Source organism: Tachypleus tridentatus, chromosome 2, assembly GCF_004210375.1.
Source record: "Tachypleus tridentatus isolate NWPU-2018 chromosome 2, ASM421037v1, whole genome shotgun sequence".
NCBI classification, from domain to species: Eukaryota; Metazoa; Arthropoda; class Merostomata; order Xiphosura; family Limulidae; genus Tachypleus; species Tachypleus tridentatus.
In genome coordinates this window covers 120,930,435-120,951,104 of record NC_134826.1, presented here as the reverse complement: position 1 = coordinate 120,951,104, position 20,670 = coordinate 120,930,435, and the positions used below count along the sequence as shown (strand labels likewise).

At 34.1% G+C, this 20,670-nt stretch overlaps 1 protein-coding gene across 3 annotated transcripts in view; it reads right to left on the bottom strand.

The window, feature by feature from the left end:
- Positions 1-3,299: 3,299 nt before the first annotated feature.
- LOC143244970 (aromatic-L-amino-acid decarboxylase-like) overlaps positions 3,300-20,670 on the bottom strand; it is a 39,780-nt gene continuing 22,409 nt past the window's right edge. For 2 of the 3 annotated variants that reach the window (XM_076490599.1, XM_076490600.1), the window contains exons 8-14: positions 19,679-19,745; positions 9,939-10,033; positions 8,643-8,710; positions 8,312-8,402; positions 6,793-6,891; positions 5,621-5,722; positions 3,301-3,592 (exon numbers count right to left, since the gene is read on the bottom strand). In XM_076490599.1, the coding sequence (XP_076346714.1) occupies positions 3,392-3,592; positions 5,621-5,722; positions 6,793-6,891; positions 8,312-8,402; positions 8,643-8,710; positions 9,939-10,033; positions 19,679-19,745 (723 nt within the window). In that variant the 3' untranslated portion in view covers positions 3,301-3,391. Of the gene's footprint in view, positions 3,593-5,620; positions 5,723-6,792; positions 6,892-8,311; positions 8,403-8,642; positions 8,711-9,938; positions 10,034-19,678; positions 19,746-20,670 lie in introns of all 3 variants that reach the window. The other variant, XM_076490601.1, reaches the window with a different exon arrangement.

The window sequence follows — 20,670 nt, the reverse complement described above, 5'->3', positions numbered from 1 at the left end:
ATTTTCATATCACAAATTTGTTTAATAATTATATTCTCGTTTTAACACTAACCATTTGAAAATCTCAAAATGGGGCTACTGAAAAAATTGCTAATGAAAATAAGTGTAAATTTCAAATGTTTTCTTTAATCTTTTATTTGATATAGCTATTATATTATTAATTTTAGTTTGTTTGTTTTGAATTTCGCGCAAAGTTACTCGAGAGCTATCTGCGCTAGCAGTCCATAATTTAGCAGTGTAAGACTAGAGCAGCTAGTCATCACCACACACCGCCAACTCTTGGGCTACTCTTTTACCAACGAACAGTATGATTGACCGTCACATTATAACACCCCTACAGCGGGAAGGGCGAGCATGTTTGGTGCGACCGAATTCAAACCCGCGACCCGCGGATTACGAGTCGAACGCCTTTACACACTTGGCCATGCCGGGGCGTTTTAATTTTAGATAAATATACCTATCAGGTTGCTTTTCATCTTTTTTTAACTAGCAGTAGTGACCGTTAATCTCACCAGCAAAAACATTGTAAATTACTAAACAGTTTTTATTATAGTATTCCCCACTTAACTTATTAGTCTATCGACAAATAAGTCAGCAGTAAGTTTACGAACTTATAAGACTGGAATTTGGAGTTCGATTTCTCTCAATGGATTATAACCTGTTGTGTTGTTTTTGTTGAAAATAACTAATGATTCCATTTTAGTTGTTGACCAAGAACCATTTAAATTACTTTCTTTAACATTCTTAAATTTAATACATTTTATTTAAGAAAATAATTATTAATTAATAAAATCTAAATATAACACTGACGATTACACTGTATATTTAAAAAAAACAAAGTAATAGTAGAATTTTTAATGAATTTCGTACAATGTGATTTGCAAAATATCCTTCGTTTAAACGTTGGGCCTTCTGTCTATCGTCAGAATGCAGAATTTTATCTCTCAGTTTAAATCAGAGTTTTTATGAACAAATAAAAAACATTATGTTTACACTTTAAAATTAAATAAAATGTTATTTCATCTTCTGCTTTAAATTAATGTGCTTACTTTGTGACATTGTTCAAAATTTATAGTTCAGAAAAGGATCGCCTCACTGATGGGATATCTAAACTTACCAGTATAGTATAAACTAGATCCATTTTTAGTGTCATATTAAAGTGCGAAACGTTGTTGGGAAATTGATTCTTCTTAACTCAATCATTTGGAAAATAATGTTAACATGAGGATGATATATCTTAATGTTAGTTTACCTGGAATCACATTTTGTGTGCAAAAAAAAGCTTCTTATACAAGACTGAAGAAACGATGTTGATGTTCTTTATGGATTAAAGAAATTATTTTAATAAATTGTAGTAATATACATGCAAAATGTGTGACTGTCATGTGAATTATATATTATTTTCATGTGTTTTATTATTTTGTTTGCAGCGAAGCACAAAGATACATAATGGGCTATCTGTGCTGTGGCCATTACGGGTATCAAAACCCAATTTTTAAGTTATCGTCAGTTAGACTTATACATTCTATTAACGTAGACACAATGAACAAATAAATATGCACGTGTAAATTCATTTTATTATACAACAATAACAACGAAGTGTTAAATTACTTTTGTTTGGTTTCAAATTCTTCAACAGACCATCATTTCACTAGTTGTATCTCTTAAATGGAAGTTTAAAGTATTTAAATATTAGTTAAAAACAAAGATATGAACTCAATAAATTCAACTTTATGTACTAGAAAAAATAGATGATTCAAATATAGCACATTAATATGACAGACGTAAATACATGTTGATATATTTAATTTGATCACCTTTAACTTCCTTCCCTCTATAAAAACGGTTCATCTTTTTATTTTTCATATTTTTTTTTTTAAATATTCAACAACAACAAAAAAGTTTTATTCTTTCCAATCGGAAATAAATGTAATGTTTTACAACGTTTTGTGAAGATGTGCTTTTTGGTTAAAGTGAGATCGAAGCTCAAATACTGACATTTTCAGTATTATAAATCATTAATTAAATAGTCATGAGAATTTAAACTTCGTAAAAGTTTTTTTTTATTTAATAACAATTTGTTATTATGCTTGTTACTGAAAATGCAAACAAACTGAAGAAAAGGGAAGAACATTGATGGCAAATAATATCCTTCCTCAATCATCCTGATTTTGTTTGTGAAATTTATGTCTTTTAGTCTGAAACCAGTGTTGTGGTATTTTTTTTATGTATAGCATTATGATGTGTTATAAAAGAATACGTACGTGATGGAAAAGAAATAGATATCGTTTTCGGATTCAGCTTAGTGGAATTGCTGTAGAGCATGTAAAAATTTCAAGGCAGTAAAACCATCGCAGGCCCATACGTCATAGCCGCAAGTAATATCCAATAGATGTCGCCAAAGGCGGTGACATATGCTAACCCTTCCGTATGGAAATAAATACTAGCAAACAAAAACTACGTTCTTCATTTAAAAGTGATATTGAAAACTAATTTGCAAAGAAGACAGTGGGCACTAGACTATAATAAAGATTGAATTTAACAATAGTACGACACTAAAACAAAAGAAAATGTTTCGTGAAATGAAAATACGCTTTTCTCCTATTACAATCCGTACACATACAAAATACTTCCATCAACAAAGTGCCCGGCATGGCCTAGCGCGTTAAGGCGTGCGCTTCGTAATCTGAGGGTCGCGGGTTCGTGCCCGAGTCGCGCCAAATATGCTCGCCCTCCCAGCCGTGGGGGCGTTATAATGTGACGGTCAATTCCACTATTCGTTGGTAAAAGAGTAGCCCAAGAGTTGGCGGTGGGTGGTGATGACTAGCTGCCTTCCCTCTAGTCTTACGCTGCTAAATTAGGGACGGCTAGCACAGATAGCCCTCGAGTAGCTTTGTGCGAAATTCCCAAACAAACAAATCCATCAACAAAAAATTAAAAGTTCCTATAGATCTCAAATTATACGGAAGAAATCATGTATTTCATGTATATGAATGCAACCTACTACAAGTTTTTCACTGACATGGATGCAGATGTGTCTATATTATGTCACAGTTAAGCCTCGCCCATCTAAACATGGCGGACCTTCACAACTGTGTCAACTGATCCTAAATGAAATTACAAATCAATGATCCGTTCTAAATATATATGTATATATATAATGTATAATATATATATATATATATACATTAATAAATAATTAATTGATAAGTGTGTAAATTAAGTGTGTATAATACAATTTTACTCATGAATCCCTTTCGTGTTTCGGAATTAGAAAGGCAATAGTAAATAAAACTTACAGACGTATTTTTCATGCTAAACATTTATTAACACATATAAAGTTGTTTAATGACAATGATAACGTGTACATTACACTAATAATTCTCCTTTCTCACAACTTCCCTTCGAGCTGTACTTGAGTAGAAACGTAACAGATTTCTTGCCAAGCATACTGTATATCTGCGCTTTCAGTGTTCTTAGAACAGACAGCGAATCTGATGACGAACATTTCCTTAAATCGAGTTGGTGTTAGGGTAATCTTTCCTCGTTCGTTGATCAGTCGTAAGATTTCTTCGTTCACAGAGTCTGAGCCCTACACGAGAATAAGATGTTTACTAAACATTGCGGAAAATGATACACCGAAGAGATGCAATAGTAGCGAAAGCTCGAACCTAACGCTGATCTAGATAGGCTTCTTTATATACCTATAAGCATTCTACTGTACGAATCCTGATGTGTACATCAATATCTATTTTATGCAGTGTGAACCACCCGAAGAGATCTGGCATAGCTTTAGTGTTTAGGGCACACGAATGTGCATTGATAATGTGATTATTTTAGTAATCTGCGAAGTGTGGGTTCTAATCCTATCTCCAAACATGCTCGCTGTCTCAGCGTGTATAAATTTATATAGGAGCGTTAAAATGTGACAGTCGTTAGCTTTATTTGTTGATAAAAATTACCTCAAGAGTTGACAGAGCATATAGGCCTCTAGTCGGGTTGTATTATGGTCTAACATGGCCAAATGGTTAAGGCACTCAACTCGCAATCTGAGGATCGCGGGTTCGAATCCCAGTCACACCAAATATGCTCGCTCTTTCAGCCATTGAGACGTTATAATTTTACGGTCAATCCCACTATTCGTTGAAGTGGTTGTTGATGACTAACTGCCTTCCCTATTATCTTACGCTGCTAAATTAGGGACAGCCAGTGCAGATAGCCTTGCGTGAAATTCAAACCAAAACAGCTTTGCATGAAATTTAAAACAAAAATACCCTAAGAAAACGCAACTTCAAAACTAGTATCTAGCTTCACATAAATTTGGTATGTTCTACTACATTTGGTTGTTTATAGCGTAAAGCCACATTGAGTTACCTGTTGTGTCTACAGCAAGGAACTGAACTCCAGGTTTTCGCGTTGTAAGTCGGTAAACGTATTTGCTATCCAAGCACTAAACAATACATTTGACAATGAGCTTACAAATTAGTTTTATTCAAATATTAAATAACTTAGTTTTGAGCTTCCTTTTAATACATTGTGAAATTAGTATTTAAAAAATGTTGATAAGCCAATAAAAGGATGAACTTAAGACTTCAGCCTTACTTTAGAAAAAGTGCGAGTTGAGATAAAAAAAAAAAGGGGATATTTGTATTTGAATTTTTCCTAATGGTCTGGGAGTCATGAGGCTTGACTCACAATCTGTAGGTCGTGGAATCGTAACCAGTCTTCGAGTATACTGCACTTTCAGCTATGGAGGCGTTATCATGTGGTGGTCAATACCCTTATTCGTTGCTAAAGAATATCCCATAGTTGATGGTGAGTGGCGTTGACTAGCTGCTTTATCCTAATTTATTAATTCAAAAGAAGACTAACGCAGATAGTCCTTGAGTAACTTAGCGCGAAATTCAAAAACAAACAACAAACATTTTGCTTAATATTGGAAACATATTCTATGTGCCCAGCATGACCAGGTGGTTAGGTCCCTTGACTCTTAATTTGAGGGTTACGGGTTCGAATCTCTATCACACCAAACATGCTTACCCTTTTAACGGTGGGAGCGTTATTATGTGATGGTCAATAACACTATCCTTTGGTAAAAGAGTAGCCCAAATGTTGGCGGTGGGTGGTGATGATTAGCTGCCTTCCCTCTAATCTTACATTGTTAAATTAGGGATGACTAACAAAGACAAAGAACAAATATGTTGCTTAAAATTAGAAACACTTTCTGTAATGATTTTTTTTTTCTGGGAAACATTGCTCTAAAATTAGGTACTATCTTGGAAAATCGACTAGTCACTTTAATTTTAAGATATTTACGAAACGTATTACACAGCAGCCAAAGAGGACTAAAAACACAGGCACCAATAGTTCTTAATATTGGTTCTTCATTAGCTTTACATATACATCAGTTATCTACCAATAAAATAGTCTCAATATTGTTAAGACCGCCACAGAAATTGCAATCGAAGTTTCATTGACATATATGTTAGCAGTTATTTGATTAAATAATGAATGAGGTTTTTCACGCTTCTCTCGTAATTTAATCATTCAATTATCCGTATAAATTGTCATCATAAACATTGTAACTTAATATTTAGGTAGACAAAAAAGTGGTTTACACCTTCAATCTGAAACAAACCAGTCCTAAGGTAACGGGAAACACGATTTCAAATCTGTGGTCTCTTGAGACTAGTTCTTCAAATTCCTGGGCCAAACCAACGTGCTGAAAAAGACAAAATAAGGATGTAATTAAAAACCAGTAACGTTAAAAACATCACATGAAACAGCTGAATAAATAGTTAGGAATGATTAATTATATTTAGTTGTTGTTTTAAAAGGAGCATTATCAGGTATATTACAACGCTTGCGAAAATTATCTGGCATTAAATAATGAATAAAAGCTGTTAATTTGTGCTTGTTTAAGGCCGTGATTATCTCTGACTTTAGGAAACACCAATACAGCAGCAAAACATAGATACATGGTGCTGTAATTTTGCACTTCAGGCAATTATATTTACACACACACAAACACCATGGCAGTATGGAATTAGTGTAGAATGTTCTCAATAGAGGGCAATGATAAGAACTATATAGATGAACTGTGATTGCCGGATGTAATATTTTAACCGTTCTTTACTTTTAGGGTAAATACATACGATTTGTCTCGATTTTGAATATTAATCACAAAAGATTATGACTTATCTTTCGATTGAGTCACTATTTGTTATGTTCTAAAACCATGCAACAAATAACAAATAGTTGTGGGTCTGTGGGCCTAAATATTAGCAATACGACGACTGTTTATATTGTATTAAATTATTTTCTGAATTTTTCAAGCCAGTAAATAACGAATGTCACGAATTATGATAAGATGATTATTTAGCACAAGACCTTCGCTAAAATGTACACAAGGTGGCGTATGCTTTACCTTTATTTTTTTACTTTCAAACATTTGCTCATAGGTTTAGTTGTTTTTGTTTTTTAGTCGATCACATTAAAAGAGACAGGAATTCAGGTTCGCTTCTTGCATTTTATTCTCGACTCATTCATAAAATGCATAAAACGAATTTAAGAATCTTGCACATAGGTCTGTAAAATAGGTCATGAAACATACTTCTTAGACAGGAATATAAGTTATTCTGAGTTTTCATTCATTATCTTATGCAAGTAAAAAAATTAGATCAAATTAACCATTTAATGCAATATAACTAAACTTAATGTTTTAGAATTTTCACAAAATTTTGCACAGGCTGTTTAACGATTCCTTTTGTTTTTCAGTTTCTATTTTCCTACCTTCTGAATGTGAGCTTGTAAGCCTTTCACACCAAACATTCGAAATACAAACCACATCTTCAACGATCGAAATCTCCTTCCTAACGGAATCTGCCAATGCTAAACAGCAGGAAGAGATTAAACGAGGCAACTTATTGATAACTTATGCTCAAGAGATATTATATATTTGTTAGGGAAATGAAATTCGAGAAAATTTAAAAATAATAATCTTTTTGACATACAGTATGATTTTAAAATAAAGTATTTTACTTATAATTTCACTGTCACCCTGAAAACCTAACTGGTTTAGACAACTTATACATACCTATATCATTTTATAATTTTAATAGTTCTCAAAAAATACTTGAAACTTTTGGTGCTTTGTAAAATTCCATTGTTATAGAATTGAGGAAAACAAAGACAATTGTACGATTTAATAATATTGTATTTATTACCACCATGGTTTAGACATCACGGTTTCCAGTTAACGAGATTCCAGAAATCGTGGTACCTTATTAACTTTTTATATATCTGCTAACCATGTGAATACGTGCATGATTTAATTATTTTTATATTATTTTACATTTATACCAAATTAAAGGTTTAAAAACAACTATTTTTAACTGGAAATACACACACACATGTGTACTACATGGCTACAAATGTCGATTTCTCTTAAATAATTGAGCATGAATGCACTGAATATTAAAACCACACCACTGCTAAGACTATCTGCCACCACATTTAACTTGGAACTTCAGATGGAAGGCAACCAATCAGAATCATCTACTCTAACGGATTGTTTGTCGTTAGTAAAGTGTTTCCGCAGCTTAGATTGCGGGAAACGTATGGCGTTATAGGACGGATTCTAACGTGGTTCGTCAGCACATAAATGCAGAGTTATAATACAAGTTCTACTCGCATCTCCTCCGCCATCTCTTCAGTTCGTATGTATCTAATAACAACTGGTGTTAAAGCTATCTGTGGACATACAAGATTAGGAGCCGCGTTTTGATACCTGTGGCAGACATAGTACATATAACCCATTCTTTACTTAACTACAAACAACCAACATTATTTATTTTATATTTTCTTTTCAGCGTTTTTATTTGTTTTGCCAACACGTTGAAACTTTGGTGAATACGTCATCATATCTTTAGGATATATATTAGAAAAACAATGCCATCTAACCTATAAGCACAACTCAAAATATAAACTTTGACAAAACAGTTAAGGCCAGGATTTACAGTATTTATATCAAAAGCTCATGTCAATTATGTTAAACATGTTGCAAAGAATTAATGTCCATCAGAAAAACATGCTTCTTTGCAATTAAATAGGCACGTGTTTCCATAGCAACTAGAATTTTCTCCCATAAGCAACTATACATTCTTTGATGTTAGTATGACGATAAATAATACAAAGTATTTTAGTTGATATAATAGAAATACAAAGTGTAAAATATTTTATACATAGAGTCACACAGCAGCCACGATTTAGTGTGTAATAACACAAAAACACGAAATTATAAAATACATACTCTGTAGTCTGGAATTTGTCCTTCTTTATCATGTTTTAAGTAAACTGGATTCACATTGAAGGCTTCAACGAGATCATGTCTATTCTTTATCCTATCAGACAAATAGGGAAGAGTAAAATATGTGAAACTTAATGTTAATTCCACAACACTGTAATTTTCACACTTTTTATATATTACTGTAGCACGAAACTGTGTGATCGCTTTAAAGGAAGTACATTTCACACAATATTAACAATTTAGGAGGTATGATTGTTTGTAACCATCGGTATTATCAAAGAAAATGAATAACCGGAAATGACGTTTATTGTCCATGAAATATTACGTCACTTACCACATGGCAGAACAGTCAAAGTTGACCATCATCCACTTATGAGGGTTCATATTAAAGGAATCTGCTTTCTAAAAAATGATATTTATCTAATTTTAGAAAAAAAGTCATCTCAAATGGTGCGAAATAAATATATCTTTCCTATTCTTCCTCGCATTAAAAAACAGTAAATTTGTAAAATATCAAAATATTTTTCACTCATTATGTATTTTATGTTCAAATCTTATTGTTTTGCTATTGTTTGTTTTTGAATTTCGCACAAAGCTACTCGAGGGCTTTCTGTGCTATACGTCCCTAATTTAGCAGTGTAAGACTAGAGGGAAGGCAGCTAGTCATCACCACCCACCGCTAAATCTTGGGCTACTCTTTTACCAACGAATAGTGGGATTGACCGTCACATTATAACGCCCCACGGTTGAAAGGGCGAGCATGTTTGGCGCGACCCTCAGATTACGAGTCGCACGCCTTAACACGGTTGGCTATGCCGGGCCCTTGTTTTGTGAAAAGTGTAAAACCTAATAATGGCATAACAAGTGTAAAAATAAGGTATTCTGCTCGTAATTTTAAATAAGTTATTTCAAACGAAAACACTAATTATAACCTAAACTATTTCGTACATTTCTCAAGTAAAACTTAAATGAATATTTCACAATCTAATTACTGTATACGTGTTATCTTGCCTCTCACACCTGTAGACAATATTAGAACAATAATTTCACGCAAAATATTGAACAATGTCCACGAAGCAGTGTTACCAATGTGTAACATATTATATATATATATATATGTGTGTGTTTATATAGACAGAGGAAGCACTCTGAACCTGGAAGAGTATCGTCCTCAAAGAGCAACTTTCGCATTTTTACTGTTTTATGAAAAAGAAATGCTATCTTAAACCGCTGAACATGCTGGTAACAACGAAACCCGTTACATTCTAACCCTTCACATGCTATTTACCGACTCTGTTACATTTTAAATGTTATTGTTTTTATTTTGTGCAAAAAGGTTTGAGGACGAGTCCTCATTCCTTACCACGTTTCGCCGCCTAAGTCCGTATTGAACATCAAAGCAAACTATAGAGAGATAAGCAGAGCAGGCTATATATACATTTCTTTTGAAAGCTACCGGTAATTCGAACAAAGCAGCATATTCGTTTGTTTGAGTAAGTAAGTGTAAATACTGCCATCATTTAATGTTATGACTGAAAGAACGACATTGCTTTACCTACATAAAGATCGATACAAAGTATACTGAATTAATCTCGTCTGGATTAATTATATTTGTTATAAAATTAATTACTTCCACTCCATCCAAAAGATGTCTGAATTCAGGACAGATAAACGCAGAACCAGCATATGCAGCATCGATATGGAACCAGATGTTTTCCTTCGAACCTGAGAAGCAAGAAATAACAAAAATTCGCAAACAAAATTGTAAGTAAATTATAGTGTATGCTTAAGTTTGACAATTAGCAACAATAGATATATTTTTATCACACACACAAATAAATGAAACTGTCACTAATCGCCATTTGACCAACAATATCTAAATATACGTCATCAGTTTCGGGAAACTGAAGTACCATTATTGTTGGTTAAGGAATTTTCAAAAGTACCAAATAGAAGATCACATATTATATTATCTGGAGAGAATGTGGCTCATTGGTTACCGTATTGACTATGTTCTGAGGTTCCATGGTTTGCGTCCCTTTACCGCCAAAACAAATTCGCGTTCTGTACTTTAGGCTGAGGGTACATCGTATCATTTCCAAACCATGAGGGGCTGGGACAGATAATCTTCATGTGGTTTTTTGCAAAATTCAATAACCAAGAATATGTTACCTCTCAGAAACCTTTGGTGTCGTTTTGTTTTAAATTTTGTGTATCTGGTACGACAGTGGTAAGTTTTACAGTGCTAAAATCAGGGGCTCGATTTCCCTCGGTGAACATAACAGATAACACAATTTGAATTTGCTATATGAAAAATATACACACACTCTCTTGAATTTCGCGTAATGTTACTCGAGGTCTTTCTGTGCTAACCGTCTTTGATTCAGCACTCACAGACTGGAGAGAGTGTGTGTGTATTTTTTTATAGTTAAGACACATTGGGCTATCTGCTGTGTCCCCCATGGGGAATCGAGCCCCTGATTTTAGCGTTGTAAGTCCAAATACTTACCGCTGTCCCACTGGGGGACTAGACTAGAAAGAAGGAAGCTAACGCGTTGATCTTCCTGACGATCAGTCCGTGCCAGGCCCCAAAACTTTTGAAAAATCATGTTTCCCTAAAGACGGACCAAATTCTTTATTGTGTAATACAGTTTTGATATAATGCAGTGATGGCGAACCTATATCACACATGCCCAAGGTGGCACACAAAACAATTTTGCTGTCACGCGGCATGCAGTGCTACCTCTTGATTCTTTAAACCTAACACTAACGCATAACAAATAAATATATGTATAATGATTATCATTATTGCCAAATGCAGCAGCGGATGATTTTTTAACCCGGGAGCGGTGAGAAATGTTCGCAGGAAACGTCTCACGCCCTCTTAGCTCCAGCTCTAGGGTTGCGGGAACATGTGACATCGGATGACACGTTTTGAATTCAGTATTTAAGTAAAAATTGAAGTAAACCTGGTACTGGATTCTCTCTGGTAATATTTTTCTTCTGTTGTTTGTGAGACAATACTGGATATTTGGTGATAATAAAAGGTAAATAGGCATTTATTTTTCACACTAAATAAGTGAATTTTATTGTTAAAATTATGTTATTTAGCGTAGCATGCGTGTATTTTTGATAACTTAGTTATTTATATATTTATTTGTATATCAATAACATAAATTTTTACCTGCTGTTATGTTACGGTAAGTTAAATTATCGTATTTAAGTTAATCGGTGAAATATTTTTAATCTGTCTTTACCCTTTTTTAGCTTGTCAGAATGTCAGTCCAACAGCAAAGAAACAAAAACGTACAAATGGAAGGCACAACAGCAGAGATTTGGCATAATGAAAAAGAGTGATAAAACATAATGAATCGTGTGTTCTAAAATAGTGTGTGCAGGAATTCCTATGTAAAGCGGCATTATGAAACTGTTCATAAATGTTTTTGTGATAAGAGTGAGCAAGAATTAAACAACACATTTCTCAAGATGTCAGCAGCAACAACAACATGCAGCCAAATGTTTTGATGAACTTTGTTTCAGGTAGTTCCAACTTAGTTGTTGCTAGTTTTGAGGTTTTAAAGATTATTCCTCAACATGGAAAACCATTTAGTGATGAGGAATATATTAAAGAATCATAGCTAGAATGTGCTCCTTTCCTTTATGACGGTTTTCCAAAAAAAGAAAAAAATATTCAGCGCATTATGGAAATTTCAGTGACTAGAAACACAGTAACAGATAAAATATTAGAAATGGAAACAAATATGGCAGAACAACTAACAAAAGATAATGATTCATGTACATTCCTTTCCATTTGTCTTAATGAGAACACTGATGATGCTACGTCATCAGCTTGGATAGCCATTATTGCTTCATTTTGTAGGGGTGATAAAATCTGCGAAGAACTGGTTAACATGGTAACGTTACCTGAACAACCACAGGGGCTGACATATGTAAAGTAGTAGTAAACGAATTATCCAATCGAAAGGATGACCTTACAAAAATAGTTGTCGTGATAAGTGATGGTCATCCAGCATTATTGGTAAAAAAGTAAGTTTTGTAAGTCTATTTGCAAAATATGTTGAACATCCACTGGTAGGCTTTCATTGTATTATACACGAAGAGGCTTTGTGTGCAAAAGTTGGCCTTAAGGAGCTCGAAAAATTGATAGAAATTATAAGCAAGGCAGTTGATTTTATTTAATCGCATGCTTTGAGAAAAAGACAGTTTCAGAATTTACTAAGAGAGGCGTATTCGATGTACACAGAACTACTTATGTAAGACAATGTTCGTTGGCTAAGTAGAGGTTCAGTCCTTAAACGATTTGTTAAGTGATTGGACGAAATTTGTCTGTTATTGACAAATGAATTTTTTTTCTTGTCAAGAATTTTCTTATGTCGTATGGATTCGTAGACGGATGTTTTTTTACAGATTTTTTTTTCTGACGTTTAAATAACTTGAACACCAAATTGCAGGGATCTGGCAAAACACTTGATGTTATGTTTGATAAAATAAAAGCTTTTGAAATTAAACTGAGAAATTTTAAACGTGATGCTTACAATGGCACTTTTAAATATTTCTAATCCTAAAAAAACACATGACAGATTTTAAAATTCATGAGAAAATATACATCGGGGCTTGAAAATGTAATTTTCAAGCATCCTTAATTCAACTTTTGAACTGTTTTCTTTAAGGTTTAATAAGTTCGGGTTACATGAATATTTGTTTTTGTTTTGTGAATTTCGCGCAAAGCTACTCGAGGGCTATCTGTGTTAGACGTCCCTAATTTAGCAGTGTAAGACTAGAGGGAAGGCAACTAGTCATCATCACCCACCGCCAACTCTTGGGCTACTCTTTTACCAACGAATAATGGGATTTATCGTCACATTATAACGCATCAACGGCTGAAAGGGCGAGCATGTTTGGCGCGACCGGGATGCGAACCCACGACCCTCGGATTACGAGTCTCACACCTTAAAACGCTTGGTCATGCCGGGCCCCGTTACATGAAGAAAATGCAAAATTCCTAAAGTATGCAGACAGTATAACGTTAAGCAAACTGAATTTGGAAATCTTGCAGTGGATTGACTTGGATAATTTTGAGATGGAACTTATTGACTTCCCAAACAGCTCAATCTGAAAACAAACATTTGTCAACTTAAGAGCTGAACTAGAAAATGTTGAAAGAGCTCAGTTAGTGACTACAATAACGCAGAAAATTACAAAAAATGAGTTTCTGAAACTCTGCAATTCTATTCCTGAAACTTTTGACTGTCTGAAAAATGTCGCAATAGCAGTATTAACAGTATTTTGATCGACATATTTATCCGAGTCGTTATTTTCAATGAAGAACTTTGTAATTATAAGAATAGACTTGCTGATGCATGCATAGCTCTCAAAACAACCAAATACAAGCCTGATATAAAATATCTGTCATCGTTGGTGCAGCAGCAAAAGTCTCACTAAGAGTAAAATACGCTTATTTTCCTTTCCTTGTTTTTATTAATGTCACATAATATGAACCAAAACTTATCATTTCATCAATGCTTTCTGTTAATAGTAAAACAACGAATAAAGGGTTGTCAAAAAACTTCCATTATTATTGCTACTAGTTCATTAAGATTATTTCTTGTCAGTTACTATAGTTATTAATAACATGTAACTCCTAAAGCTGTTTCATTTTAAATAATTCAGAGTAATATACATGTAAAAACGGCTCGTTTGGGCTGAGAAAATATTTTACGTAGAGGAGCGAACAACGTTTCGACCTTCTTCGGTCGTCGTCAGGTTCACAAAGAAAGAAAGAGGTAACTGACCGGAAGCTGACCACATGCTTGAAAGGGGTTGTGTAATAATAAATGATAATCTGCTGCTAAAAATTACCATGGGTACCCGAGAGAATGTTTTAGATTATCCTCAAGTTGGGTTCACACTCTCAGAAAGGTTCACCACTACTGTTTTAGTGTATTTATAAAATATATTTGTATATGAAGGTAGGTTGGCTTTAGTACATATACTTAAAATTCAATTAAGAACAAGATTTTAAGCGTTTATCTTTTCTACCAAGTCTTAATACGTTTGGAACTGGAAACTATAGAATGATATAATGTGTAAGAATTATGAAGGAGTTGTAAATTGTACAAGCTTTATCTGGTTATGTTATAATACATCTGGAACGATGTTTTAGTCTAATTTTTTTTGCTGCAATGATACTGGCTGAAAACAAACTATCCTACTGGCAACAAAAGATGAATTAATATGTTATCTTGTTTTTTTTAATACAGTTTTTAGTTACAAAAGAATAAATGATATTTTTGTACTATTGAATAACAATGTTTTTAAACTTTGTTTGTTTATAAAACAAACTGAACATTTATTTTTAATATGTTTTATCCACAAATTAAATAACACATTCACCCATGGACAACTTTAACAATGATGCTTTGTCCAACTTTCTTCTATCATAGAAATACGTACTTTGATCTTTCTGTGCTCGCATATATAGATTCACATACACAGCAGTAAACAGATCACATTTCAGCGACCTTCTGTAGTATAACTGCCTGTTTTTCTATATATGTGTAGTACGAAAAGGTAAGTATCTCACGGACTATGCTACACTTTCTTACATACGAAATTTACTTTGAAGTTTTAGCCTGTTTTCAAACGAATTTCTTCGGGAACGACTTTACTTCATAGTTTGTTTGTTTGTTTTTGAAATTCGCACAAAGCTACTCGAGGGCTATCTGTGCTAGCTGTCCCTATTTTAACAGTGTAAGACTAGAGCGAAGGCAGCTAGTCATCACCACACACCGCCAACTCTTGGACTACTCTTTTACCAACGAATAGTGGGATTAACCGTCACATTATAACGTCCCCACGGCTGAAAGGGCGAGCATGTTTGGCGCAACGGGTATTCGAACCCGCGACCCTTGGATAACGAGTCGAACGCTTTAACGAATAAAATGAAGCTTTAGTGTAATGTGTTTCGTTTCTAATATCTGGCTCCCTAAAGATTAGGGTGAAATATAAACTGTAAGTATGTGCAATACTGGAAAGCCTTAACAACAATGTTACTTTCTAACAGGAATTAAAAAATTCACAAAAAACAAAGCAAAGAAGAAGAAATATCTTCAAACGTAGTTTGAATTTTTAAAATGTGCCTTACTTGGAAGAACTATGGAGTTATTCCTGGTGTGAGATAGCTAGGAAATGTATCGTTAGAAAACATTTCCACATCTGTCGCTATATGTTTTAATCATTATTCACCAATTAATGAGGACTTGTAAATAAAATTAGAAATAATTTGAGTTCTTCATTCTTTATACTTTCTTCAAGTTTTAAGTAGTCTGTTAGTTGTATTGCAATCCCAAACTCTCGACAATTTCAGAAAAACAAAATGTTTAATGTATAATAAATTGGTCAAATTGGTACTTCTTTCCTTAGCTCTAGTTTTGATTCTTACAATCGAGTTATCCGATGACCCAAGTTATACCATTCAATGCATTCTTAAATATTCGTGGTTTCATTTATTTTGAACTTTGTGCAAAGCTACTCTAGGACTATCTGCGCTAGTCGTTCCTTATTTAGCAGTGTAAGACTAAAGAGAAGACAGATAGCCAACACCACTCACCGCTAATTCTGGGGCTACTCTTTTATCAATTAATAATGGAGTTCATCATAACATTATAACGCCCCCACAGCTAAAAGATAGAGCATGTTTGATGAAAGATATTTAAACCCACGATCCTCAAATTGCGAGTCGAGAGCCCTAACCATCAAGCCCTGCCATGTCGTTTTAGATGTTCTAACGGTATGAACTAAAGTGTACCCTCTGCACAAATACTTTTCAAATTATTAGTTTTAGATAATTTAAAAACAAGGTTGTTATGCATCACTGAAAGCTTCAGGTTTCTCTTAGCTTATAGCTCACTACCCGTACACATACTCATTTGGAACATAATGTGCGATGATCATGACAGATCAATTCTTCTTTACATGCTTTAACACAATACCTGGGTAAGAGGGATCTTAGGTGTGTCAACTATAACAGAGGTAAGTCTAGCTTGATTCACTGACGATTTTGATTAATGCTGTTACAAATATAGTACAAAACGTCTCAACACTCGTGAGGGATCTTCAAGCCTAAAGACTCTGCCTAAAACAGAATTTTCCATGGAACATGTATGCTCATTTTTATATTGTGATTTATATACTGAAGACACGTGTACTATATAAGTACACGAGTATGTACGCGTTTATAGACATAAAATACAAGGAAAGGAAGGCAAAAAAGTTAGGGAACCACTGTATTAGTACTACAAGGTGGAAAAGTATTTTGTTCACGAAACAGAGTTATAAAATGTTAAAGCAGTGTTGAATATTTAAAATAATTAAAATAGTTAAATGACCTGCCTGGACTACTCGTGTAAGAGGTCAGGTACTTAAAGTTTAGAACGAATCTGATGGCCACGTGGAGCATCTCAATGACTGCAGTGTTAGGCACAATATGGCCAGATGTTTATGGCGTTCGACTCGTAATCTGAAGTTCGTGTGTTCGAATTCTCGTCACAACACCAAAACAGGCTTGTCCTCTCAGCCGTGGGGGCATTATAATGTGATGGTCAACTCCACAATTTTATGGTAAAAGAGTAGTCCAAGAGTTGGCGGTGGGTTGTGATGACTAGCTGCCTTCCCTCTAATCTTACACTGTTAAATTAGGGACGGCTAGCCCAGATAACCCTCGAGTAGCTTTGTGCGAAATTCAAAAACAAACAACATAAATGGATATGTTTAATGAGAGTAATGAAATATATAGGGTCAGATATCGATATCAGATAAACCGGATGTTCAATATGAGTTGGCCTTGAGAACTAGCCAATAATAATCTAGTGATCAGTTATGACAGGAAAACCCACTTTTAGAGAAAAATATATATGTAGAAACGGCTGGTTTGGGTTGAGAAAATACTTTACATAAAATTTTTCTCAACCCAAACCAGCCGTTTTTACATATATGATAATAATCTAGACTTGTTTGTATCAGGTTTAGTTTTGTATCAAAGGGGTGTGTAAAGTTCATAACAGTTATAAGAATCGTTAACTAATTTATGTAAAGATAAAATCAAAATAAACAATATAAATAAAATTAAAATTAAATAACAGCAAAAGGCTGTGGGAAATAGAGAAAATAATAATGTAGATCAATATATAAGAAATCAAACCAGCATATATATGGAGATTTTCAAGGAGAAACGATACTAATAGTGTAAAGTAAGTTTAATCATGAATTTAGTTTTGGAAATTTTTTCAGACTCTTGCGAAGGTCAACAATCCTGGGATTGAGACTAATACTATATAGTTATACCGTATTTACCAGTACTAACCAATAAGCTTCTTTAATTTCCCTGTTTTTGTTAGATGTAAAACTTGTGTCTATACCCATAAGTTTAATGTTTTCAAGAGAGTGTCCAGACATGTTCAAGTGTTTTATAACCAGAAGTTCTTTATTTGTTTTTGTTGTTGATTTATGGTTACTAAAACGTTCTCGTAGAGTTGTTTTGGTTTGACCTACGTACTGAAAATTGAATTTTCGACGTTGGATTAAGTAACTAACATTTTTGGAAGAGTAGTTTATGGAATTAGTGATTTTGAACTGCTTTCGGTTGTCTTTATCGAAAAATTAATCCGGCTTTTGCATGAACTTATAGGTTTGACATCGCTTGCTATTGCAAGGTTGACTTCCATCTGGTGCCGGCTTAGAGTTTACTTTAGCCCAAGGGTTGGCGGTGGGTAGTGATGACTAGCTGCTTTCCCTCTAGTCTTATACAGCTAAATTAGGGATGCCTAGCTCAGATATCCCTCGTGTAGCTTTGTGCGAAATTCAAAACAAACAAAGATTGGAGTGTTAAATGTGTTAAGACAAAAGACACTTTGAGCTAAATGGTTTAGGCCCTGGCATGGCCAGGTGGGTTAAGGCATTCGACTCGTAATCTGAGGGTCGCGGGTTCGAATCACCGTTGCACCAAGCATGCTTGCCTTTTCAGTCGTGGGGGCGTTATAATGTTACAATAAATCCCACTATACGTTGGTAAAAGAGTAGCCTAAGAGTTTGCAGTTGGTGATGATGACTAGCTGCTTTCTCTCTCGTCTTACTCTGCTAAATTAGGGACGGCTAGTGCAGATAACCCTTGAGTAGCTCTGCGCGAAATTCAAAATAAACAAACTGAATGTTCTAGTTAAAAAAAAAAAAAGACAAACCGATCGACTTAACTAGTAAGATCACCAGATCAAGCGACGTTTTCTTAACCAGGGTATTGGGAGCTATTATTAAAATTCAACAGGATGACAGTCCCAGTATTCTAAATGCCAGTAAGCAAAAGAAAAAAATTCACACGCAAAACCTTATTACATACATATTGCTGTCTTAGGTGGGGCTCTAGGGAAAAAAAAATTCTCAAATATGTTTCCCTTTAAAATGTGTATTGGTACCTACACTCACTCCCTTCTTTATGCATATTATGGCGTCATCTGTACTTCCCTACTCCTACTTTCATTTGTATGTAGTTTAAAGAAATTTAATAATCTTTCCAAGCTTGCACATACATTATTTCAGTTACATAGATTTAGGCCAACTTCAAGGCTGTATACTGTAGCGTGGCTGTGTGTTCAACCTTTAATTAATATAAATACTTGTTTACGTTAGAACAAACATACTTGTATCAATGAGAGGCTAAAAGAAAAACCACTGTATTTTAATCGTAACGATTAGATGCCGAGAGACATATATAGATTTTCGTGGCTGGTATTCCCACTTTAAATTTTCTCTAGTAAAGTTTAATTCAGGTCTCTTCAAGAGCATTTAAAACCAACATTCGGTTCATCATTTTTAAAATATTTTGCTTGCCACATTGAGTATTAGTTTTTTAGCAACTAAATTTTAAGCTCAATATTTTTTTAGATTTTGCTACGAAAGTAGGTAACCATACTTCCTTTTATCAACTTGTTTGAAATCTGAGAACATACGTAAACTGTTAAAAACCATTTCCTGATAAGGAGCTATTACAGAGTGCCTCAAAAGTTGGTTCTCATTGTGACATTGAGAAAATTAGTATTGCTTTTCTTGTTTCTTTACAGAGTTCAGTTTGATAACGGAATAGAGAGTTGATGAATGTGTGAAGATAATCTGTAATGAACATTCTCAGTGTTATAACGAATGCAAAAGCGAACATTTTGATCATATTCTGTGTGTACAAATATTACGTTAAAGAAAACCGACTTTAATGACATCCTATGCGTAACATTATAAAAGTAGTCCAATAAAAACTAGAAAAAGAGAAAAAGATTTAAAAATTAAATAAAGAAAAATACTCGCATATATCTCCTAGTTCTTTGATGTTATCGAAAGCACACGAGTTAGTTGTTCCTAGAGTTCCCACAACCTGTAAGAGAGTAAGATCATGAGTAAACAATGTATATCGAAATGAGTAACACAAAAATTCAAGTTAAACTGAAGCTAAATTCGTGAATCACTATAACAACGGAGATAGTTTTTACAAGTTGTAAAAGTTGGGAATATAGTGACCTCTAACACTAAGAATTTTGGTTTTTATGATTCATGATGCAAAATGCATTTCAGCCAATAAAAACGACAAGACAGTAATGTGAAAAGAGTAGAAATTCACCTTCATGGGAATAGAGTAACGGGAAAAGAACCTGCAGTCTGTAAGAGTCTTATCCTTATCCATTATCTTGGAAAATATCCCATACGTGTCAACATTTTATATTTTCGGTTGTCAAGTAATTCACCTGACGCACCACATGATTAGTTGGTTTTACATATGCAAATAAATGGAATGTTCAACAAACGTATGTGTGTGAGTGATATAATAAATAACCCAGTCAATGTGTGATAAACATGCTAAGAAATGTGTAACTCTAATAAATTAAGTGTTGCTACAACTCTTTGGAAATCATCGAAATTACGAGTTACATAGAGAGCTTTAAGAAGTCGGTGCTTTATATTTATCTGCATCACTGCATTATATCAGAACTGTAATACACAATAAAGATTTTCGTTCGTCTTTAGTGAAATGTGGTTTTCAAAAGTTTTGGAACCTGGCACGGCCTTGTGGTTAGGAAGGTCAATGCGTAAGCTTCCTTCTTTCTAGTCTAGTCACCTGCTGGAACAGCGGCAAGTCTTCGGACTTACAGCACTAAATTAGAGGCTCGATTCTCCTCAGTGAACACAGCAAATAGACCGATGTGGCTTTACTATAAATACACATACACATTTATCTTACTATTCTATTTCTTTTCTGCACAGGGCCTCTATTCGAAAAACTTCTCATCTGAAATTTCGGGGAA